Source organism: Trichomycterus rosablanca, chromosome 6 (genome assembly GCF_030014385.1).
Source record: "Trichomycterus rosablanca isolate fTriRos1 chromosome 6, fTriRos1.hap1, whole genome shotgun sequence".
Classification (NCBI taxonomy): domain Eukaryota; kingdom Metazoa; phylum Chordata; class Actinopteri; order Siluriformes; family Trichomycteridae; genus Trichomycterus; species Trichomycterus rosablanca.
In genome coordinates, this window is record NC_085993.1 from 23,519,775 (window position 1) to 23,545,264 (window position 25,490).

Sequence of the window (25,490 nt, forward strand, 5' to 3'; positions counted from 1 at the left end):
ACACTCAGTTCTGTTCGCATTACGGTGAAGCTGATACACTCGCGCACACACGTAAATCGAAACTTGCGGATATTTAAAGACACAGCGTCAAAATCAATCCTGTTGTAATGCATGTTTGATGTACATTTATTTACATCTAAATTGTAATTGCCACGGACCTCATGCGGGCCGGTTGGGGATGTCTCGCGGGCCGGATGTGGCCCGCGGGCCGTACAATGCCCAGGTCTGATCTAGACTGTATTTCCTCCATTCATCCTTTGTTTATATTTAGGCATGTGTAACAGTGGAACTGTGATCCAGTGTCCTGTTTCTTCCTGTGGGGCAGGTGATATGTTGGTGGAAGTTTGGCACTGCATGTTTGAGGTTAGGGTCCCCAACCACAATAAGCGCAGCGACCGATGATGAATCTGAAACTGTGTGAGAGTTTTATGAAGTTCACACAGTGTTGTGTCCGTGTTTGCCTAAAGTGGGATGTAGATGGTGCTGGCAGTGATCGATGTAATTTCCAGAGGGAGATAAAAAGGACAAAACTTGAGGGCCAGAAGCTCCAGGTTGGGTGTGCAGAAACATGTCAGAATAATAATGTTGGTGTTGTTGTACCAGCTATTGTTTACCATCTGAACTTTCCACCTCCCCTTGACCTTCCTGACTCCACTGTCCTGTCCATGCGGTATACTGCGAAGAAATCAGCAGGCTGGATGATGTGGTTTGGTACCATTGGGTTCAGCCTTGTCTCACTGAAGCAGAGAAGGTTGCTGTCCCAAATGTCTATCTGGAACTTGATCCTGGTCCGGAGTTCATTGAGTTTGTTTTCCAGGGACTGGATGTTGGCTAACAGGATGCTAGGTAGAGGGGCTTTGTGTGCTCTAGCCCTTAGCTTGTTCCTGACACCGACCCGTTTTCTTAGGGGCCGCAGCTTCTGGTCATGTACTTTGTTCTTTGTTCTTCCTCAGGCTTTCACTTGGCCAGGATGGATCTATCCCAAAAAGTCTTGGGGGTCATCTAGATGTTTATCTGGCAAATGCAAGATGAGCTCTTGTATTTCTTTTGGTTAGCAGTGGTTTGTACCTCACAACTTTACCATCGATGCCATTTTTGCTTTTTTTTGTCTCTTTCTTATCATGGTAAAATTTTGGCAGGCCGTCCACTCTTAGAAAGGTTTGCCACTGTTCCAAGTTTTCTCCATTTGTATATAATTACTCTCACTGTGGATAACTGGTGTCCCAGAGCCCTAGCAATGGCTTTTTAACACTTTCCATCTGTATTTGAATCTCTTTAGAATGTGCTGCTTATTAAAAACCTTCTAGCTTGCTTCACATTGCCAGACGTGTTCTATTGAAGTACAGTGGACCCTTGACTTACGCATTTAATTGGTTCCGAAGGGCTGTTCTTTAGTCAAAATGTTCGTTAGTTAAACCTATTTTTTCCATAAGAAATAATGTAAATAGAATTAATCCATGCCAGACCTGCCGACCCCCCCCCCCCCTTACCTAACCTTTCTAATGTCTTAAATTGTCTTTTTTTGTTATAAATACAAGTATATTTTCCCTTAATCTTAAATTATAGAATAGATATTCCTGTAATAAACAATAATAAACAACAATACACATTAGTACTGTACTGTACATAAGAAAGATCGTTTGTAACCCAAAATGTTCGTATGGTACGCCGTTCGTAACTCAAGGGTCTACTGTAGTTGATTTAGCAGCTAAGGCAGTGATTACCTTTTCACATAGAGCCAGGTGGGGCTGAACAGCCTTTTTCCTTCAATAAATCAAATCACAATTTAAATAAGCATTTGTGTTTATTTGGGTTATCATTGGCTAATATTAAAATGTGTTTGATGATCTAAAACATGGAAGTGTGACAAAAATGCAAAAATAGAAGACATTGGCAGGGGGCAAAAAAGCATTAGCATTAGCATTTAGTCTGGCCAAATAATAAGCCTATTACAGAATATTTTAGAATGTATCTTTATTGGGGCATTGGGGAGTAGAAAATCCTGTAGCTGAGTAGAGAGGTGTGCAATATTTTAGTGCTTGACCTACATACTTTCTCAAAAAGCTCTGTCGTCAAGATATGTATGTCACTTCACTTTGATTCTTCACTCAATTACAATGTAACTCGAATATTTTGTACAGTCTTGCCTGTCTTTGGTTTTTAGGCTGAAAAAAACAGTATACTGATAAATACAATCGTAAGATTCCTCTTGTTTTCTGCTGCTATTTGTTCACTAAAGAAGATATTCTTTAATTCTCTTGATGAGATGTCAACCATGATATAAATGATTTTAGATTCAGTTTTTATTATTATAAATATTTATTTATTTATTAGGATTTTAATGTCATGTTTTACACACTTTGGTTACATTCATGACAGGACAGGTAGTTACACATTACACAAGAGTCATCAGTTCACAAGTTTAATGTCAAACACAGGAAGGAAAACAAGAGCTCGTGAAGAAAACCCATGCAGACACAGGAGAACATGCAAACTCCATACAGAAAGGACCTGAACCGCTTGGAAATAGAACCCAGGACCTACCCACCGAGCCACCCTTTTAGATGCAGTTAAACCACACAAAGGTTGAATGCTAATTTACATGTAATGTAATGATTTATTTACTTTTTTCCCTGCAAGTATGTATGCACAAAAGAGGCTCTGGGTGTGTCAGGTTTTATTCTCTTAAGCAGCAAACACTAATATAATGAATATTGGTATTGGTATATTGATATTGGTCAATGTCTTAACATTCTTATTTAGAATGTCATTTTATTATAAAGTTTTTAAAAAAGACAGAGTATATATGAGTTTGAGGATGAGCTCAGTGTTTGTCGTTTCTTGTTTGTTAATGTTGTGAATTATTTAATCACAAATTTATATTGTTATTGGGGGTGGCATGGTGGCTCAGTTGGTAGCACCGTTGCCTCACAGGAAGAAGGTCCTGGCTTTGATCCCCAGGTGGGGTGGTCCGGGTCCTTTCTGTGTGGAGTTTGCATGTTCTCTCCGTGTCTGTGTGGGTTTCCTCCGGGAGCTCCGGTTTTCTCCCACAGTCCAGAAACATGCAAGTGAGGTGAATTGGATATATTAAATTGTCCATGACTGTGTTTGACATTAAAGACATGAACAGATGAACCTTGTGTAATGAGTAACTACCGTTTCTGTCATGAATGTAACCAAAGTTTGTAAAACATGGCGTTAAAATCCTAATAAATAAATTGTCTTTGTGCTTCTAACTATACATTCCTCCTTTGGAACCTGCCTTTGTCATGAAACCAGTTTTAACAGAGAATGATATTATAAGACAATGATTTATTCTGTAAAAGTAAAGCTTTGTTTGACTGCTGTGTGTGCAATCTCCATTGCTGTAACTGTTCTACACCATCAGTGATAGCAGCTTTTCTTTCTTTGTCTGAGCATCTCCTCTACTGTGTCCATGCACTTCTGCTTCCCATCCCCCATCCTCCATCTATTGTACATGCCCTGTGTACATCTATCTTCAGCTCTTTCTCTCTTTTATTATTTTTTGTCTGCCTTTATTATTAATTGTTACCTCTTTATATAGTTTTCATTCTTTTTTGTATGTCTTTTATCTTACTTTGTCTTTTTTATATGAGGTCATTTTTAAAGCTGCAACTGATTTCTCTTTTTTCTTTTATCCATCTTGTGTCAGGATAAGCAGCAGTTACATGAAAAAGAAGTGAATTAAAATTCATGTCACTAGTGGAAATCATGGTTCTTATGTGGCAGGTCTTAGTTTATGGTGCCTTACCCTTTCTTAACGAATGTGGGGAAAATAAACATAAAGATACACTATATTGCCAAAAGTATTCACTCGTCTGCCTTCACACGTATATGAACTTGAGTGACATCCCATTCTTAATCCATAGGGTTTAATATGATGTTGACCCACCCTTTGCAGCTATAACAGCTTCAACTCTTCTGGGAAGGCTTTCCACAAGGTTTAGGAGTGTGATTATGGGAATTTTTGACCATTCTTCCAGAAGCGCATTTGTGAGGTCAGACACTGATGTTGGACGAGAAGGCCTGGCTCGCAGTCTCCGCTCTAATTCATCCCAAAGGTGTTCCGCACCAAATCCGCTCATCCATGTCTTTATGGACCTTGCTTTGTGCACTGGTGCACAGTCATGTTTGAACAGGAAGGGGCCATCCCCAAACTGTTCCCACAAAGTTGGGAGCATGAAATTGTCCAAAATCTCTTGGTATGCTGAAGCATTAAGAATTCCTTTCACTGGAACAAGGGGCCGAGCCCAACTCCTGAAAAACAACCCCACACCATAATCCCCCCTCCACCAAACTTTACACTCGGCACAATGCAGTCAGACATGTACAAGTTGACTCTGCAGAAAGTTGGCGACCTCTGCGCACTATGCGCCTCAGCATCAGCTGACCCCGCCCTGTCATTTTACATAGCCTACCACTTCGTGGCTGAGTTGCTGTCGTTCCCAATCGCGTCCACTTTGTTATAATACCACTGACAGTCGACTGTGGAATATTTACTAGCGAGGAAATGTCACAACTGGACTTGTTGTACAGGTGGTATTCTATCACGGTGCCACGCTGGAATTCACTGAGCTCCTGAGAGCGACCCATTCTTTCACAAATGTTTGTAGAAGCAGTCTGCATGCCTAGGTGCTTGGTTTTATACACTTGTGGCCATGGAAGTGATTGGAACACCTGAATTCAATTATTTGGATGGGTGAATGAATACTTTTGGCAATATAGTGTATCTTGACAAATACCTCCACTCATTTATGTCATAATATTCCTATCACCTGTTTTGTAGCTTTGCCCAGAATTTTGGGTGAAAAGGTTATGTGATGCTATTATAATTTGTTATAAAAGGCGCAGTTATTTATAATCAAGAATGGGCAAAGGTTTACAATAAATTATGTAACCTAATAGTTTACCATTTTAAGAACACTGTTTTCTGACACATGTCTGCCATGCATTTAGAAATGTCATCATCTATAATCCATAACATAATTAAAAGATTTGTTTACAGAGAAATCTTTGCACATAAAGGGCCAGGCTGAAAATCAATATTGAATGCCCATGACCTTCCATACCTCCAGACAGCACTGCATAAGAAAATCGACATGCTTCTGTAATGACTATACCCATATGCGCTTGGATACATCTGCAAACGATTGTCACTAAACACAATTTGTTGATACCTTTACAAAAGCAAGTTCAGACTCTATTACGCAAAGCAGAAGCCATATATCAAGGAAGAGAACCATACTTATTGTTACCAATGCAAGTTCAAAAGCCAGTGTCTTGTATTAGGGGTGTGTTAGTGCCGGTAGGGTGGCTTGCATATCTGTGAACATGTCATAAATGTTGAGGGTTACATACACATTTTATCCAGGTCTGTTTCCAGTTCCCCCAGTTTATTATTATTTGGTTTATTTGGGCATGTTTAGCTTGCTGCAGTTAATTTCTGAGTAATTTCTGTTCATTGGCTGAATAAAAAGTGGGTGTATACAGTATGATAAATGTTTTAGGCTGTAGAACTCTGTTCTGTTTGAAATAGGGCTTTTGTAAAATTGGAAGCCAAATGTTATTTTACAAAACTTAATTCCCCTGAGTACAAACCATGAATGCCATCACAAACAACAACACTTGACAGTGCATAATCAGTGCTCCAACTCACCTGAATTCTGATCACCAAGAACTAATCATCATCTTACTCTTTGTATTCACTTGGACCCATTTTATCACTGAACAGCACTGTGCAGTGTCATGTGCTTTTTATTTTACCATGCTGTCTGAGCTGAGAATTTTTAATAGTAGTTCTAGTCCTCTTGTAATTCTGTGTGTGATGTTATATTTGTCAGCAGTTGCTTAGTATAGTGTTTTGCATTTTAGTGCATACGATAAATCATCAGTCAGGCCAGATAATCTACTGAGGTCCCGTAGGCTCACTAGACCCAACATAGCTATTGAACTCTCCATAACGACCCCAGCACAATCATGGCTCTCCACTGAGAAGAAGAAAATTTGTCTGTCGCAGGGTCTATGCTTTTACTGTGAAGGAAAAGGCCACCTTAGAGCCACATGCCCTTAAATGTCTCCTAAAACATCAGTCCGGTAAGCTCATTCCTATTTACAGCAATAGAATCCTTCCCTATGTTTGTCATTAAGTTGAAACATTGGCAGCATTTTTCATGTTGCAGACATTATACAGTAGATTTGGGAGCTGCAGGAATTTTCATCTCAGAGTAGACACTTTCCCACTTGTCCTTGCTTTCCACCAATGAGGGTCTGTACACCAGATGGTATGCCCTATAGTAGTCAGAATGGAACCTGATCATGTACAACCCCAAATCAGAAAAAGTTGGGACAGTATGGAAAATGCAAATAAAATAAAAATGCAGTGTTCCTTACATTTACTTTGACTTTTATTTGATTGCAGACAGGATGAACACAAGATGTGTTCATGTTTTATCTGCTCAACTTCATTTCATTTATTAAAAATACCTTCATTCCTGCATTTCAGGCCTGCAACACATTCCAAAAAAAGTTGGGACAGGGGCAATTTAGGGCTAGTAGTGAGGTGAAAAAACTAAATAATTATGTGATTCCAAACAGGTAATGTCAACATGTGATTGTAATCATGGTTTGGTACAAAAGCAGCATCCAGGAAAGGCTGAATCTTTGATGAGCAAAGATGATCAGAGGATCTCCAGTTTGTCAACAAATGTGTGAGAAAATTATTGAAATGTTTAAACAATGTACCAAACAAAATGTAACAAAAGATTGGAAGGGATTTGCATATTTCTCCCTCTACAGTACATAATATCATTAAACCATTCAAGGAATCAGGAGGAATTTCAGTGTGTAAAGGCCAAAGGCGCAAGCTGAAGCTGAACGCCTGTGATCTTCGATCCCTCAGATGGCACTGCATCAAGAACCGTCACTCAACAATAGCTGATATAACCACATGGGTGAGGGATTACTTTGGAAAACCTTTGTCAAGCTCTACAATACAGAGTTACATGCACAAATGCCACCTCAAACTTTACTGTGCAAAAAAGTAGCCCTATGTTGACCATGTCCAGAAGCGGCGTCAACTTCTCAAGGCTCAGAGGCATCTAGGATGGACCATCACACACTGGAAACGTGTATTGTGGTCAGATGAATCAGCATTCCAGGTCTTTTTTGGAAAAAATGGACGCCGTGTGCTCAGGACCAAAGATGAAAAGGACCATCCATACTGTTATCAGCAAGTCCAAAAGCCAGGGTCTGTCATGGTATGGGGTCGTTGGCAAAGGTCATTTACACTTCTGTGATGGCAGCATTAATGCAGAAAAGTACTTTGAGATCTTAAAGCAACATATGCTGCCTTCAAGACATCATCTTTTCCAGGGACGTCCATGCATTTTTCAACAAGACAATGTAAAACCACATGCTGCACACATTACAAAGGCATGGCTGCAGAAGAAGAGGGTACGGGTACTGGACTGGCCTGCCTGCAGTCATGACCTGTCCCCAATAGAGAATTTTGAAAGGAAAAATGCGACAACAACGACCCCGTACTGTTGCACATCTTAAGACGTGTTTGCAGGAACAATGTGACAAAATAAAAGCTGAAACACTAAATCACTTGGTATCCTCGGTGCCAAAACATCTTTTAAGTGTGGTGAAAAGGAGGAGCAATATTACAAAGTGGTAAATGCTTTACCGTCCCAACTTTTTTGAATGTGTTGCAGGCCTAAAATGCAGGAATGTATGTTTATTAACAAATGAAATGAAGTTGAGCAGATAAAACATGCGCAATTGGGCACTACTTAACTCTCACTGGTGGAGAAGAAGGCTACAATACCTTGTTGACTGTGAGGACTATATGGTTCGGAGGAACCATACACTGCTCATACAGGAGAAGCCACTGTCACAAACCATTAGCACTCTCATGAACAACACCTAGCTGTGCGTCATCAGCATTGACACTCACCCAAACTCTGATGACCTGGAACTAATCATCTCACCCTTTATATTTACTCGGACCCGTTTTATCGTTGCACAGCATTGCACTTTGCATGTTTTTACACTGTCACACTTTCCTGTTTGTTATAAGCAATATGGTGATCTGAGAATTCTGTAACAGTAGTTCTAGTCTAGTAATTTTGAGTGTAATGTTGTATGTCAGTTATTGCTTAGTATACTGTGTTTTGCAATTCAGCACATACACTAGTTCATTTGTCAGTGTTCTTAAGCACTGAGTTTAGCATTTGCGGTTCTCAATTCTTGTCACAGTTAGCGCTTTTTCCACCAAAAGAGCTCTGGTTCTTTTTAGGTTTCTACGAACCTTGGTGTTTTGTAGAGAACCGACCCGCGTTTCCACCAGTTTTTGGGAACCAAGCCTGCGTCATCAACGGTGGGTGTTACACAACAAAAGTAAAGAGTACTAACATGATGGTGGAGCGTAGATTACCTGTGGGGATTTGTGCTGTTGTTACAGATGTTTGTTTATATGTACATCGATCAACTATTGGTGGTAAGAAGACATAGACATGTTTGTAGCAGTTGTTGTTTTCTTTAGTTCACTGATGTGAGAAGCGTTTTGCGCTTCGCTCTCACCGCGACCCTCAATGCAAATAGCCGATTTGCTCAGCACTCGACTTCAGCGATAAAACATCACTAAAGTTCCATGACACGAACATCCATCTGTCTGAAATAACCATAAAATCCAGTCTAAAAGCTCCACATGTATCTGTGTTTAGCTGGATTTATTTCACGTGTGGTGGTTCTGCAGATCGGGGTTCTGAATCTGCTTCTCGGGAGAGTCAAAAAAGCTTCACCTAAATTAAGCGTAACGTGGCTGAATGTACTAAAAGTACAACACAGAAACACAGTACATTTCTCTCCGTTATTACTGGTTATAAGTGCTCTGTACTGCCCAAATTCAAAAAGCTCTATTTTTCTCGTTAAGCGGGTCACTTTTACCACGTCATACCACACAGATCATCACTTTAAAAATATCAGTGAATATCAGCAGCAAACTGGCTCAAAATTGAATCAGGTGAACTTTTATGAAAGATGAAAGTTTATGAAAGCACCCAAACCTCGACACTGTGCCACGCCCACACGCTGAAAAACCCAGTATTCTGTGGTACCAGATTAGAACCCTAGTTCTTTGTCTGGAACCTCATTTTTTCGGTGGAAACACGCGGAACCGGTTCAAAATCAAGTTCGCAAACCGAAACGGAGCCGGATCCGCGTCGGTGGAAAAGGGGTATGTGTGTGTAGTGGTGGTGAATTGTTTTTCTCTTTAAGCCTGTATTGTTATTCACTGTAACAAATTCACTAATATATGTTTTAGCATGTCATTGGCTAAATGTATAATCATATAATTACATCATAACAAAATGAGTGTTAATTCTTTAAAATATAAAACATTTTGGAATACATACATTTAAATCATATTTAAACACATCTGTTCATCAAGTAGTTTTTTTGCTTATTCTAAAATGTAAATCCTATTTTGTATTACAAGTAACTGATTACTTGGTTTAGGGTTTTGGCTACTTAACCAACCTACAATATTTGATTTTAAAATTAAGCAAATAGACACAAGGATCTATTCCTAGAAATAAACATGTCTGTCCCTTTCATTTAGCAGGTAAAAGTTACAGCGTTTATTGTTACGCTAAATATTATTGGCTTTTCCTAATATAACCTCTCTAGACATAATTTCAACAATTAAAGTTTTTATAATCCTGAAAATAGGTTCTGTATTCTGTCACAGCCACCAGAATTTGTCTGATTTCTTACCTTATGCTCTACGTGTCGTCTGTTTGCTTTTGTCCCCTATTTATCACCTGTTTCCTTACATAGTCAATGCTTCCTGCTCTCATTTCCTGTTGCCATGGAGTTTAATTAGTCACACCTGTTTCATATTACCCCTTATTAATTATACACACATTTGTTTCACTATGTATTGGTGAAGTAATACATGTGTAAAGCCTCATTACTCTGACGTTCATTTTCGTGATTTTTAAGTTTATCTTGGTAGGGTACCCACCAGTATTTTGTCTACCCTTGTATTAACTATGAATTAGTTCTAATAAACATATGTAGAGTATTATTTTTCTACTTATCTTACAGTATTCACATTTAAATGTTGTTTAAGTAATTTTGCACATTGACACAAGCAATGAGTGAAAGCACAAGCATGCACACAATGTGCTTTAATAGAACTGCATACAATTAATTACTGTATGTGTTAGGTTAGAAAGACATCCAAACCTGTGTAAAGTACATTTAAGAAAAGTAATTTCGCAATTTTATAGAACATAAAGTGAAAAAGTATGGCATTTTGCCATAAGTGTATGAAATGTTGTAGAAGTAGGATACAATATAAGTGAGGCTGTTAACAGTTCATGGTGTTTTGGGTTTTTTCATTGCTCTTGCATATTTTTTCTCGTCATGTAGTTTTATTCATAATAAATGCTGCATGCTCCAAACTGTCAATTTATTACATGCCTAGGTGGTAAATTACATTAGCAATTGGCATTTTTGGACTAATTAAAAAAATATATATTATACAGTTTTGGAAAAAATTAAGCCACTCCTTTGTTCTTTTGGCTGTGTGCTTCGGGTCGTTGTCATGTTGGAAGGTGAACCTTCGCCCCAGGTCTAGAGCACTCTGGAGCAGGTTTTCTTCAAGGATATCGGTGTACTTAGCTGCATTCATCTTTCCCTCTATCAAGACTAGTCACCCCGGTCCCACTTCTAAAAACCATCCCCACATTATGATGCTGCCACCACCATGCTTCACTGTAGGTGGTGCCTGGTGTCCACCAGACGTGACACTGGAGGGCCAAGGCCTGTCTTTCCTGATCGCTCAGTTTGGCCAGGTGGCCAGGTCTAGGAGGATTTTTGGTGGTTCCAGACTTCTTCCATTTACAAATGATAGTGGCCACTGTGCTCTCACCTGTAAAGCTGCAGCAATTTTTCTGTACCCTTTCAGTACTCCAGATCTATGCCTTGACACAATCCTGTTTCTGAGGTCTGCAGATAATTCCTTTGACCCCATGGCTTGGAGTTTGCTCTGATATGCACTGTCAACTGTGGGACCTTATATAGGCAGGTGTTGGCAATCCTCAATCATGTCAAATCAATTGAATTTACCACAGGTGGACTCCAATTAAATTGTAGAAACATCTCAAGCAGTATCAGTGAAAACAAAATGCACCTCATCTCACTTTAAAAAGCTGCTTTTACTTTGTTATTGTGGGCTATTTTGTGTAGAATTTTGTGACAAAAAAAGAACTCAATCTATTATAGAGTGAGTCTGTAATGTAATAAAACATAGAGAAGGTGAAAGGGTTGTGCAGACTTTCTGGCTTGACTGTAACCCCAATGTTTGTTTAACTTGGTAGTGGTAAATAAAGCTAAAAATTTCAAACTAAACATGTGTGCCCAAGAAACCATAAAAAGCCATTGAAACCAGAAAAGTGCAAACTAAATTGGAGGATGTCTTAGTTTTAGCTATTCAATTAAATCTTTAGTGCAAGATATTACAGTAAAATCAGTAAAAAAAAATAAACAGCATTTTAAAATGATTATTTATAAAAAAGGTGCCTAGCCACTATGTTTTTTGGCATACAATATGGTTTCGGCACTGCATATCTATGCAAAGTCACATGGTTCAGAAGTCGTCTGTAGGGACCTTTTAATTTTACTGTAGAATGCAGTGTCGGTCAGGATAGTGTTTCATTTTAACTGTTTCATTTTTTAAACACTAAAATTGGCAGACATTTCCCCTGTTCATCTTAGTTCTTTTAAATCTTAAAAGGTCTTGGCGCTAGGGTTGGGCGGTATTTGGGGGGGGGGGACAAACTTTACAGTGTACACACTTGAGTGTAATTACAATATTTCAATGTTTTATTATAAAAAGATTTAACAATCTGAACGTCAAACATTGCTTATCTTATCTGATCTATAATAAATACGCATAAGTATAAATGCATGTGTATCAATTACACTTTAACACAAACATTAACACATAACATTTTGGCATTGTAATCTCTCTCTGCCCACACAAAACAGAATAATAGCAGGCTAAACACTTCAATATATTTAAAAAGTTAACTGCTTAGTTTATAGTTACAGATATTTCTTAAAAGTGTATGAACGTGTACGATTAGTTATGCCTGTAATCCAGAATTAAGTTCTGTACCGTAACAAAAAATATGAATGTAAATGTTCATGTTGCAATGACGGTGATGTAAAGTAATGTTAAAATAATTCAAAGTCCAAACATTTGAGTGGTTAATGAGAACGCTACTTTAAATGTCACACAAGCTCAGTGCAAAACACGAGCACGGAAACGGTACAAATCCGATCTCTTCCCTACACACTCGCTCCCTACGCCCTATAGTGCACTTAACATTCTTAAAGGGCCAGACAATATATTTTATAATTCACATTACACGACAGGTGAGACGTTCTTTTTTCTTAATATAGCACTTTTATTTAGGAAAAAATAGTTCTTACATAGGCAGGAAAATCTATGGCAGACAAGAGTCAGAACAGCGGATTGGGCGTAACGTTATTATTACTGTTTGCTCCTTTTTCTCAACACTTGTTCTCGATTTACACTGAAGATATATTTATTAAATAAGTACATGTCCGCGCATGCACGCGCTTGTGTTCATTTCCGCTTGAACTGATAAAAATTGATTTTGAGTTGATTTTGAAAAATTAAAAGACGAGCCGTTTTTCAGTTTCTGCTTGTTAGCTCACAGCTAACGCTAGCCAGTGTGGCTCTTCACTCGTCTCTCTGTGTTATCACCTTACACCAGTGAGCACCCCACAGCCAATCAGCGAGCTCCAACCGCCTACCCCTCCCACCCCTCCCTTACTGTGGATGCGCGCATGTCCTAAAGTCTCAGTTTTCAAGGTAAACCTGAAGCAGAAATTTGGCGCTTCACATTTAAAAAATACCGTCACCATTTTTTAATACGTCACCATTTTTAAATACCGTGGTATACCGTAATACCGTCATACCGCCCAACCCTACTTGGCGCAACTGTTTACTTTGCTAGTAAATTCCCAGCTAATCAAATTCTAATCTTAGTTCTGTGTATAACATAGTCTTCTGTACATAGTCTTATCTGTTTCTCATTATACCATATTTATTGTCTGGTATTGCTTGGTGTGATGATCTTTCTTCTGATAATGATGTGTCCTGATTATAATCTGTTATTAAACACATTAAATACAGCTTAATTAAAATGCTGCTACTAAGATCAAGGAAATACCTTAACAATACAAACAAACAAACAAGAAAACGTTTAAAAGACTAAAATGTGATAGGTGAAGGCTTAAAGGATATAAATAACATGATTAGCAGCTCATTTGAGGAAGTGATTATCTGGTGAGGATGTAAAGGTTAAAGGCACGACCAACTGCTGAGAATTTCCTGCTGAGAGACCAGTGATGAGAGTAAACACAATCAACCAGAGATACTGCTACCCTAATTTTACTCTAACGTTTTCTCATAATGAGACATACATCATAACACTACTTTTGTTACTACTCTGGCTCTGTAGGCTGTAAAAGACTACTAAAGGGAAGAAAGATGAGAAAGAGAAGTGCATACTGCCTTCTGTTTGTGAAGCTTTAATAACACCGCTTACCACAAAGACATAGCAGCTGCAGCTACATTAGACCTATCACCCAGGTGCCATTTTTCTAAGAATTAGTAACTAAAAACAATATGGCAACTGAACACTGTTTGTTAAAAATAAAAGCTGTAAAGGATGATGAGAATGTAGCTGCATTTACCTCAGTTACTGGTATACAAACATTTTGATGATGACAATATTAGGAAAAGATAACCTCTATACAGTATTTTACAACTGCATTGCACAGACTGGATGACTATGCTGAGTATAGCATGGTTAAGAGAAGGGACAAGGACCAAAATTACTGCTCTACTATACACACTACTTGCTTTTTTTTCTGTTAAGAACATTATAAATGTAAAGGGAAGACAATTGACTGCAATACAGGTACTGACTGAATTCTTAAAGAATAAAGTTTTTATTTCATTATTTTTTCTTTACTTATTTTACTGTTGCTAATAGATATTCACTTAATATATTAGCATATCTTATACAAGGATAAGTGAAGAACTATAAGACCATGGTTTGGGCAGTTTATCACATTCATGTGGGACACAGCATATTTTCTCAAGCTCCATCAGATTGGATGTTACGGATCTGTGATCTGCCATCTTCAGTTCTCTCCACAGATGTTCAGTGGGGTTTAAGTCTGGAGTTTGTATTGGCCACTCAGGGACTATCAAGGACATGACTAAGCCATTCCAGTGTTGTTTTGGCTTTATGCTTCATGCCATTGCTATGTTGGAAGATGACTCAGTCTGAGGGACTTTTGTTCTTGTATGTGTTCTTGTATTTGTCTGTATTCATATCACAATTCATATTCAGTTATTACCATGTCCCTGTCTGTGATCTAAACACATTTACATTTTTAGCATTTACCAGACGTTTTTATCCAAAGCGACATAAGTACTGTGACAGTATATTGTCTAAGCAATTGAGGGTTGAGGGCCTTGCTCAAAGGCCCAACAGTGACAACCTGGCAGTGGTGGCGCTTTAACCAGCGACCTTTTGATTACTAGTCCAGTACCTTAACCACTGGGCATCAATGAGTGATTATGTGCAGGTTAATGGGTTAAAAGGGCAATTGTTTTTATTCAAAATTCTATCCACAACACAACCAGTCAAGGGGACTGATTACTTGCTGACTCCACTGTACATACAGGTACAGACACGTACAGTCTTACAAAAATACAGAATACAGTTACCTTGTTTTCTAGTCTGTTGATTATTGCTCCTATGGTTGTGCTTACTGGATAATAGTACTAGTGAATTATTTAATTGAAAGGGTTGATTCATGGCGCTCAGGTGGCGCAGTGGTAAAACACGCTAGCACACCAGAGCTGAAATTTCGATCTCGTCAGTTTAAAACTCAGCTCTGCCATCCGGCTTACATGATTAACGATTGGCTGTTGTTCATACAGGGTGGGAGCTGGATAGGGAACTCCTAATAACTGATGCAATTACAACCTCTGCTGGCTGATCCACATATGAACTCGCCTCGTGCTGGTGAAAGATGCAGTCGGCTACTGCACACGTGTCGGAGGGGGCGTGTGTCAGGCTCGCTCTCCTCAATCAGGGCGGGGATCAGCATCAGTAGAGAGGAAGCGTAATGCAACTGGGTAATTGGATACGCTAAAAGCCAGGAAAAAAAGGGGAGAAAATGCATAAACAAAAAAAAAGACACAAACACAGACACAAAATCCAGCTTTATGATTTTGAGTAATTACATAAGCTTTTCTTATTATTTCAGCCTTAGCTGCAATTATTGACATTACACTTTACATTGACTGCATTAAATAGTAAGCATTTGACAGTTTGGCAATATTATGTGTATGATAATTTAAAATAATTATCATTGTTTTGTTTAGTTTCATGATTTGGTGTTGCCAAATGTTTTGACTTTTAAATAGCGACTTAGACTTTTAATGCTTTACTGTAACAAGAAGCTATTTTAGCTATGTTTAAACACATTTTGCTTTTTGTGATTATAAAACACATTTATTCCAGTGGGACAGTTGAACAGCAGCCAGGTAGAATACACAAGGAATTCTTGGCATCTGTCAGAAATCACACTGAGATAATGGTTGTACTTAATTTGTTTTATAATCTATATTGCATATGCTGGAGTGCAGATGCAACTAAGCAAAATATATTGTGTATGTAAAATGTAAAAATATGCTGCTCTTTAAGTCTGAAATTGTTGCATTGTTTATACTCATGATTCTCAACCTGCAATAGCTAAAGACACATCCCACAGTTTATTATATTAGATGTATTATTACTGTATATTAATGCTTGTGTGTGGCCTGTGAGACTGAATCTTGGCCACTAGTGCAGCCCTTAGTTTTGGGTGTGTCTCATATTTAGGAAGTCCTCTTTTTTGACCTTTCTCTCTGTGTGTATCTGTGCAGACATGGCTGAAGAACTATGGCTATCTGCTCCCACATGACATTAGAACATCAGACTTGCGCTCAGAGAAAGCCATGCAGTCAGCTGTTGCCGCCATGCAACGGTTCTACGGCATCCCTGTAACCGGAGTGCTTGATCAAACCACAATAGAGTAAGTCACACATTTATCATGCACTTATCCCTCCTGGTTGTCTTTGGTAATGATAATAAATGATAATAAATACTTGATATCAAGTATATACAGTGTATCACAAAAGTGAGTACACCCCTCACATTTCTGCAAATATTTGATTATATCTTTTCATGGGACAACACTATAGACATGAAACTTGGATATAACTTAGAGTAGTCAGTGTACAGCTTGTATAGCAGTGTTGATTTACTGTCTTCTGAAAATAACTCAACACACAGCCATTAATGTCTAAATAGCTGGCAACATAAGTGAGTACACCCCACAGTGAACATGTCCAAATTGTGCCCAAATGTGTCGTTGTCCCTCCCTGGTGTCATGTGTCAAGGTCCCAGGTGTAAATGGGGAGCAGGGCTGTTAAATTTGGTGTTTTGGGTACAATTCTCTCATACTGGCCACTGGATATTCAACATGGCACCTCATGGCAAAGAACTCTCTGAGGATGTGAGAAATAGAATTGTTGCTCTCCACAAAGATGGCCTGGGCTATAAGAAGATTGCTAACACCCTGAAACTGAGCTACAGCATGGTGGCCAAGGTCATACAGCGGTTTTCCAGGACAGGTTCCACTCGGAACAGGCTTCGCCAGGGTCGACCAAAGAAGTTGAGTCCACGTGTTCGGCGTCATATCCAGAGGTTGGCTTTAAAAAATAGACACATGAGTGCTGCCAGCATTGCTGCAGAGGTTGAAGACGTGGGAGGTCAGCCTGTCAGTGCTCAGACCATACGCCGCACACTGCATCAACTCGGTCTGCATGGTCATCATCCCAGAAGGAAGCTGATGCACAAGAAAGCCCGCAAACAGTTTGCTGAAGACAAGCAGTCCAAGAACATGGATTACTGGAATGCCCTGTGGTCTGACGAGACCAAGATAAACTTGTTTGGCTCAGATGGTGTCCAGCATGTGTGGCGGCGCCCTGGTGAGAAGTACCAAGACAACTGTATCTTGCCTACAGTCAAGCATGGTGGTGGTAGCATCATGGTCTTGGGCTGCATGAGTGTTACTGGCACTGGGGAGCTGCAGTTCATTGAGGGAAACATGAATTCCAACATGTACTGTGACATTCTGAAACAGAGCATGATCCCCTCCCTTTGAAAACTGGGCCTCATGGCAGTTTTCCAACAGGATAACGACCCCAAACACAACCTCCAAGATGACAACTGCCTTGCTGAGGAAGCTGAAGGTAAAGGTGATGGACTAAACCCAATTGAGCACCTGTGGCGCATCCTCAAGTGGAAGGTGGAGGAGTTCAAGGTGTCTAACATCCACCAGCTCCGTGATGTCATCATGGAGGAGTGGAAGAGGATTCCAGTAGCAACCTGTGCAGCTCTGGTGAATTCCATGCCCAGGAGGGTTAAGGCAGTGCTGGATAATAATGGTGGTCACACAAAATATTGACACTTTGGGCACAATTTGGACATGTTCACTGTGGGGTGTACTCACTTATGTTGCCAGCCATTTAGACATTAATGGCTGTGTGTTGAGTTATTTTCAGAAGACAGTAAATCTACACTGCTATACAAGTTGTACACTGACTACTCTAACTTATATCCAAGTTTTATTTCTATAGTGTTGTCCCATGAAAAGATATAATAAAATATTTGCAGAAATGTGAGGGGTGTACTCACTTTTGTGATACACTGTATATTTCTTGCTGCTTGCTTTCAGGTGGATGAGGAAACCTCGGTGTGGGGTCCCTGATCATCCCCAGCGGAGAAGAAATAAACGCTATGCCCTCACTGGTCAGAAATGGAGAGACAAAAAAATTACTTACAGGTAAGGTTACTTAAGCTAGTGCAATTATTTATATACTTATATATTTATCTAAGTATATCTATAATCTATAAGTATATCTAACTAATTATATCATTTGAAATATCTAAATAGTTGACAAGTGTATGTCAGTTAATGACAAATAATTTAAATCACAAACATGAATGTGATCTCCTACCTGTGCTTTCAATAAGCTTGCTACTCTGCATTTATACACTCACATGAAGGGACCATTAAATAGTATTTAAATAGTAAATTTTGTGATGCCATAGTTTTGTGATATATAACATATTAAAACAGCTTTTTTAAATAGTGGCCTGTGTGACAGATCTGTATTGTAAATGCAATGACCTTTTGATTGTTTTTTTAACCAGTTAATATTACCATTTTGTATGCATTAAGCAAATCCCAATACTAATAAGGTCCGATGTCTGGTAAGAGCACATAAGCCAGTGGCAGACAAACATTGAAGACCCAGCATGTCCATCACAGACCACAAGATCAGGATGTAAGGCCCTTACCTGATGTGCAGTTTGATATGGTTGACCACATGCCAAATTATGATAATAAGTAAAAGGCCACCAGATGTAGGCCAAACTGTACAGGAATAACACATGTCTTCTGATAAATGTAAGATCCACCTGTGGTTTGTGCCACACCAAAACTGCTTCAAGGCTACTCATTGGAAATAAGTAAATACATGATAATTTCCACCAGCCAATGTCTTTTCCAAATGTTTGATATACCATCCACAATCATACATATATCAAGTTAATCTTCACGTTCAGACCTGCACACACTATGCAAACAAGCAGATACACGCAGACAGCCTGTTTCAGATGTTTTGCTCATATGTGATAATTTGTTGATGATTAATATATTAGAATATGACCATTTTAGAATATGATTTTTTTTTTCTTACATTTTCATGATATTTTAGTCAATGGAGATTAAAAAAACTAATAAAACAATGAGTGTGTAAAAATTTCTATATCACCCTTTTATCCTCCTTGTTTCCTTAATAAAAAGAAATAAAAATTAACTGGATAATTTTTTTTTTCTAAATGGGGTTAATGTCACTAGTTATATTATTTGGCCATTTATCAAGTTAGTTATTATTTTTCCCCCTTTTCATTGTGTGTTTTCATGTTGTGCTTTGGTTAAGTATATTGTTTTACAATACTGTTTTACATGCAAAGACACTGGCCTGGGATTTAGGGATTGACCTCTCTGGCCCCTTGCATGGTATTACTTTTTAATTTGGGTCTTACTCTAAATAAACTACAACCCCAAATCATAAAAAGTTGGGACTGTATGGAAAATGCAAACGACAAAACAGGGTTTCTTACATTTACTTTGATGTTTATTTTATTGCAGACAGAATGAACACAAGATATTTCATCGTGTCTATTATTTCATTTAATAATAAACATCCATTCCTGCATTTCTGGCCTGCCACACATTCAGAAAAGAAGGGGGTACGGTTAAGCATTTACCACTTTGTAATGTGTAATTTCTTCTCTCAACACTTAAAAGATGTTTTGGCACAAAGGATACTAGGCGACAAAGTGTTTTAGGTGTTATTTTGTCCCATTGTTTTCTGCAAACATGTCTTAAGGTGTGCAACAGAACAGGATTACCATTGTCACATTTTTTTTTCCGAAATTCTTCACACATTCTGCATTGGGAACAGGTCAGGACTTCTGGCAAGTCAACCCAGTACTTCTGCAGCCATGCCTTTGTAATTTGTGCAGCAGGTGGTTTTGCATTGTCTTATTGAAAAATACATGAACCTCCCTGGAAAAGATGACGTCTTGAAGGCAGCATATGTTGCTCTAAAATCTCAGTGTACTTTTCTGCATTAATGCTGCCATCACAGAAGTGTAAATGACTTTTGCCAAAAGCACTGACACAACCCCATTATATCAGCTATTGATAAATGATGAATGCTCTTGATGCAGTGCTGTCTGAGGGATCAGCATTGGGTGTTCAGCTTAAGCTTGCACTTTTGCCCTTCACACACTGAAATTTCTCCAGATTCCTTGAATCGTTTAATGATAATATGCACTACTCTCTTTAATCTCTTTAAATCTTTTTTGAGAAACGCTGTTTCAATAATTTTGTCATGCATTTGTTGACAAACTGGAGATCCTGTCTATTTTTGCTTATCAAAGAATCAGGCTGATTTTGTACCAAACCATGATTACAATCACCTGTTGACATCACCTGTTTAAAATCACTTTATTATTTAGTTTTTTCACCTCATTACTAGCCCTAAATTGCCCCCGTCTCATCTTTTTTTTTAATGTTGCAGCCTGAAATGCATTAGTGGATGTATATTAACAAGTGAAATCTAGTTAATCAGACAAAGCATGAACTATCTTGCGTTCATACTGTCTGCAATTAAATGTAAAGTGTCAGAAACACTGATTTTTCTTTTATTTGCATTATCTCCATACTGTCCCAACTTTTTTATAATTAGAGATTGTAAATAAATTGCTTTGTTTAGCTTTAGTTAACTGAAAATGGACAATATTGCACAATATTGCAAACCAGTAATAATATCTAATATTTCAAGGAGCTAATTAGGAAAAAAGGATGTTGTTATCTAAGTTGTAGTCTTCATTTAACAACATCCTATAACTGTTATATTGTTTGAATCTAGTGAGAAAGTGAGTACTCTGTTAACAACATTGATTTATTAATTAAGTATACAGAAGGTTGTTGTTTTAGGTCTAGGTTTCTTTTTTATGTTTTTAAAGACAACTTACTTGCCAGCTCAATACACATTTATATATGTACTTTGCCTTAATAAACCCTTTTTTCCTTTGCCACTGAATTGACTAATTTGCATTATTTCCTTTTTGTCCATATATTTATTTAAAAATCATTTATGTGAAGCAAACCACATTATTCTCAGGGCAAGCAAGCAGTTACTTATTTACTTATTTGAGGACAAATGCCAGTGCACACTATGATTTGGAAGGGAATTTAGTGCCTAATTGTAATTGTTTCTAATTTTTTTTCTTGTTTTTATACTAGTATACACAATTACACACCTAAAGTGGGTGAAAAAGACACTCAGAGGGCAATCCGGCGAGCGTTCGATGTGTGGCAGAAAGTGACCCCATTGACCTTTCAAGAAGTAGCCTATTCAGAGATCAAGAGAGAAGGCAAGGAGGCCGACATCATGATCTTTTTTGCCTCTGGATTTCATGGGGACAGTTCACCATTTGATGGAGAGGGAGGCTTTTTAGCCCATGCCTACTTTCCTGGCCCGGGAATCGGAGGAGATACACACTTCGATACTGATGAGCCCTGGACATTAGGCAATGCTAACCATGATGGTAAGTAAAAATAGTTGTTGTTTTTTACATACAGTAAAAACTTGGTTGATCTTTTAAGGCACTAGAATGTACTTACACTATCTACATTGAATCAGTTATTGTGATATATTTGTACTTTTTAGCTATTATAAATTTCTGGGAATTTATTAATGTTTACTGAACCTCTTATACAGGAAACTGCACTCTTTTCCATCCAAGTTTAATGCTTCCACCCTGATGGTTTATGAACTACGTACAATATCACTTTACTGGGGTGATTTTCGAAAATATGCCTACCAAAAAACAAAATTCACAAGATAATGTACCTTTTAATCTTCCTTTTTAAAGATTTAGTAAAGAAAGTAGAAAATAGAATTCATCTTAACAAAATGGTAAAATCATATGAATGTAATTTAGTTTAGTAATGTGTTCATAGTTACTGCATAAAAAGTGAACATGAACACAATTATTTTTAAATATAGGGGCAACTGAATAGGTGGAATGTACTGTCCATCTGTTCAGCTCGTGAAATATTCAGTATCCCAGGCTCCCCATTAACAAAAATTTTTAAAACACTGTAACCACAATATTCTGTCAACTTTTCACTCTTATTTTCCCTCTGTCTTAACTATTTTGAGTGTGTTGCAGACACCAAATTCTAATTATGTTTCTATTTACAAAATATAATGAAGTTGATCAGTAAATAAACATTTTCAAAATTGTTTTTTTTTTTCTAATACAGCAAATTAAGCACATGGGGTTTTTAAGGATCAGGCCAAAGCCCTGCAATAGATTAATGCCCTGCCTATGGTGTTTCATCCTTGAGGACCGACTGTGACTCTGACCAGGATAAAGTGGTTAATGACAATGAAATTGAGATAATAATATATTTATTTATATTGTGCATTGCCAAAATTGCTAACTTTATTTTAAGTGTCCAGGAAAGTCAATCTGAAAAGATGTTTTTTTTACCCCACAAAGCTTCTGTAAGGTTGAAAAAATAAAAACTGAAAATAGTGTTTGCTACTGCTCCCTTTGGTGCAGTAAATTTGTATTCTATTTGCAACACAGAAAAATGACAAGTTTGACATTTGGTTCCCACAGGTAATGACCTTTTTCTTGTGGCGGTGCATGAGTTGGGCCATGCGTTGGGTCTGGAACATTCCAATGACCCAAGTGCAATCATGGCCCCTTTCTACCAATACATGGATACACAGACCTTCAAACTTCCACTTGATGACCTTCAAGGAATTCAAAAAATATATGGTAAGAAAAAACCTTTCTTTTTGTGCATTAAGCAATCAATAAATGTCATTTCATGAGAGAGAAGAGTGACAAGAAACATTTTTCATTATTATTATTTTAATTGATTAATACAAATCTGTGAAAAAGTATTTTCTTCTAAGTTATTTATTTTATGTTTGTCACACTTAGATGTTTCAGATCATCAAACTACTTTTAATGTTAGATGCCTTACTAAGCTCATCCAGGAGTTCACAGAAAAACCCAGATAAACATCTAAAGAACTGCAGGCATCACTTGTTTCAATTAAGGCCAACGTACACAATTACAAAAAAAAAGAAAGACACTGGATAAACATGGTGTTTCCCTGGGAAAGTTGCAATGCGCAAACCATTGCTTGCCAATGCTTGCCAAATTAACATCTAGATGACCCTGAAGATTTTTGGGATAATATTAAGTGGACAGATAGTGGAACTTGCTGAGGAACATTAGTCCCATTATATCTGTTTTAAAGCTAGCACCGCATTCCACAATAAGATCACCATACCAACAGTCAAACTTGGTAGTGGTAGTTTTCTGGTTTGAGGCTGCTTTGTTTTCACTCAATCTGGACAACTTGTCATAATTGATAAAACCTTGACTTATGCTAGCTGTCTGAAAATCCTGAAAGAGAAGGCCTGCCCCTCAGTTTGTGACCCAAAGCTTAAGTGTCATGCAGTGGGTTATGCTGCAGGACAATAAACCAACAAGTCCACCTCTGAATGGCTCAAAAAAAAACCTGAGGTTTAGAAATGGCCTAGTCCTGACTTTATTTCCATTGAGATATTTGTGGCAGGATCTAACAGTTCCAGTTTGAAAACCCTCCAGTGTAGCCAAATTACTCTCAAGGGTCTCACACAACCAGTTATTAGGTTTAGGGGGACAGTTACTTTTTCACCCAGATGATAGAGGTTTTAAATAAATCTTCAATAAATGGAATGATCATTAAAAAACTGCATTTAAAATATTAGAATTAGCTGGAAGGTTTGAAACCGGAAGAGCAAATACATTTTCACAGCTCTGTGTGTGTAGATTTGACAGTGAAACCCGTATGTTGTAGGTTTTTTTAGCAATACATATGCAATTGACTTCACCTGTTGGGGTGAATATTGGGGTCTGGGGTTGATCCTTGGCTCTGGTTACTGTCAGAAGTTCCATGTTTTCTATGTCTGAGTGTTGCTTTCCTTCTGCCTTCTAAAAACAATCAAAAGCTGGACTGGTTACTTTTAACAGTTCCTAGGTATGAGTCTGTGAGTAAATTTGTAAGAAAGTGTTGGCCTGCGCTGAGTGGATTTCTGTTGTGCATCCACTGTTTTTTCCGGTGGCACAGGGCCCACAGCAACCCCAGAAAAGTACAAATAATTGTATTTATTTATTTATTAGGATTTTAACATCGTTTTCCACACTTTGGTTACATTCATGAAAGAACAGGTTACACAAGTTTCATCAGTTCAGAAGTTGAATGTCAAATTTCATGGACAGTCATGGACAATTTTAAAATCCATGCAGACACAGGGAGAACATGCAAACTCCACACAGAAAGGACCCGGATAGCCCCGCCAGGGGATCAAACCCAGGACGTACTAGCTGTGAGGCGACAGTGCGACCCACTGAGCCACCATGCTGCCCCAAATAATTGTATTTAACAAAGGAATTTGTGCACAGGTATATTTGACCTTATTAAATAAATATTAACATAATATACTGTACATGCACAGTTGGTTCAGCAATCTGTTATGTCATCCCACCCCTGTGTTTGTGTCTTAGGTGTGCCACTGTACAAGTGGTAATAGGAATAGCATGTTCCTCTATGCACAATACAGCTGAATGTAGGAATCCCCCACTAGCTGATAAAAAGAAAAGCCGTATGGCTTTACCTGTGTTGGAAGGGGCATGTGCTAGTCTGCAATCCTCCTTAGACAACATGGATGGCAGACCCCAGTATAAAAAAACCATAATATATATTCTTTATGGTTCAGAAATAAAAGCAGAGAACAGTTTCTATTTAATTTTACTCAAAATTTTAAACTAATACTTTACATTAGACATATGGGGTAAAACACAAATTTGGTATAAATAAGCACTTGAAATTTACATGGGCATATTTCTTTTAAAATATTAAAACAAATCATCTCTTTATACAGGTGTCCCAACTGCAATGTTAGAACCGACTCAGCCTCTTCCAACCCTTCCACCACGGAGAACACATTCTCCTTCTGATAGGAAACATGACCGTCATTCCCGTCCATCTCGTCCTGTCGGAGACCGTCCTTCCTCTCCTGGCCATGGAAGACCCAATATCTGTGATGGCAACTTCAACACAGTGGCTTTTTTCAGAAGGGAGATGTTTGTTTTCAAGGTATGTTTTCTCTTGGTTCGGTTGGAAAGTTGGCTGCTTCACAATGTGTGTATCTTCTTCTTTAGGCTGCTCCTATTAAGGGTTGCCACAACAGATCAATTGTCTTCATCTTGCCCTGTCCTAAACATCTGTCACACCAAGCACCTGCATGTCCTTCCTCACTGAATTCATAAATCACCCTGTCTGCAGCACCATCCTCACCACTCTTCTCACAAAATAATTCTTATCCCTCCTCTGCACATGCCCAAACCAAATCAATTTACCTTTTTGTCTCCAAACATCCTGCCTGCGCTGTCCCTCTAATAAATTCATTCCTAATCTTGTCCAGCCTCATCACTCCTAACGAGAATCACAGCATCTTCATCTGTGCCACCTCCAGCTACTTCTCCAATTCCTCCAAGCTATAGAAAATAGCAGGCCTCACTACTGTCTTGTAAACTTTCCCTTTTGGCAAATACAAAATGATCTTAGTGTGATTATATTAGTGTGTTGTG

At 38.3% G+C, this 25,490-nt stretch overlaps 1 protein-coding gene across 1 annotated transcript in view; it reads left to right on the forward strand.

Moving 5' to 3' along the window:
* The window catches only part of mmp24 (matrix metallopeptidase 24), a 46,151-nt gene that overhangs the window by 15,206 nt on the left and 5,455 nt on the right, over positions 1-25,490 (forward strand). The window contains exons 2-6 of the mRNA XM_062997556.1: positions 16,070-16,218; positions 17,926-18,033; positions 21,073-21,377; positions 22,461-22,622; positions 24,782-24,996. Of these exons, the coding sequence (XP_062853626.1) occupies positions 16,070-16,218; positions 17,926-18,033; positions 21,073-21,377; positions 22,461-22,622; positions 24,782-24,996 (939 nt within the window). The remainder of the gene's footprint in view (positions 1-16,069; positions 16,219-17,925; positions 18,034-21,072; positions 21,378-22,460; positions 22,623-24,781; positions 24,997-25,490) is intronic.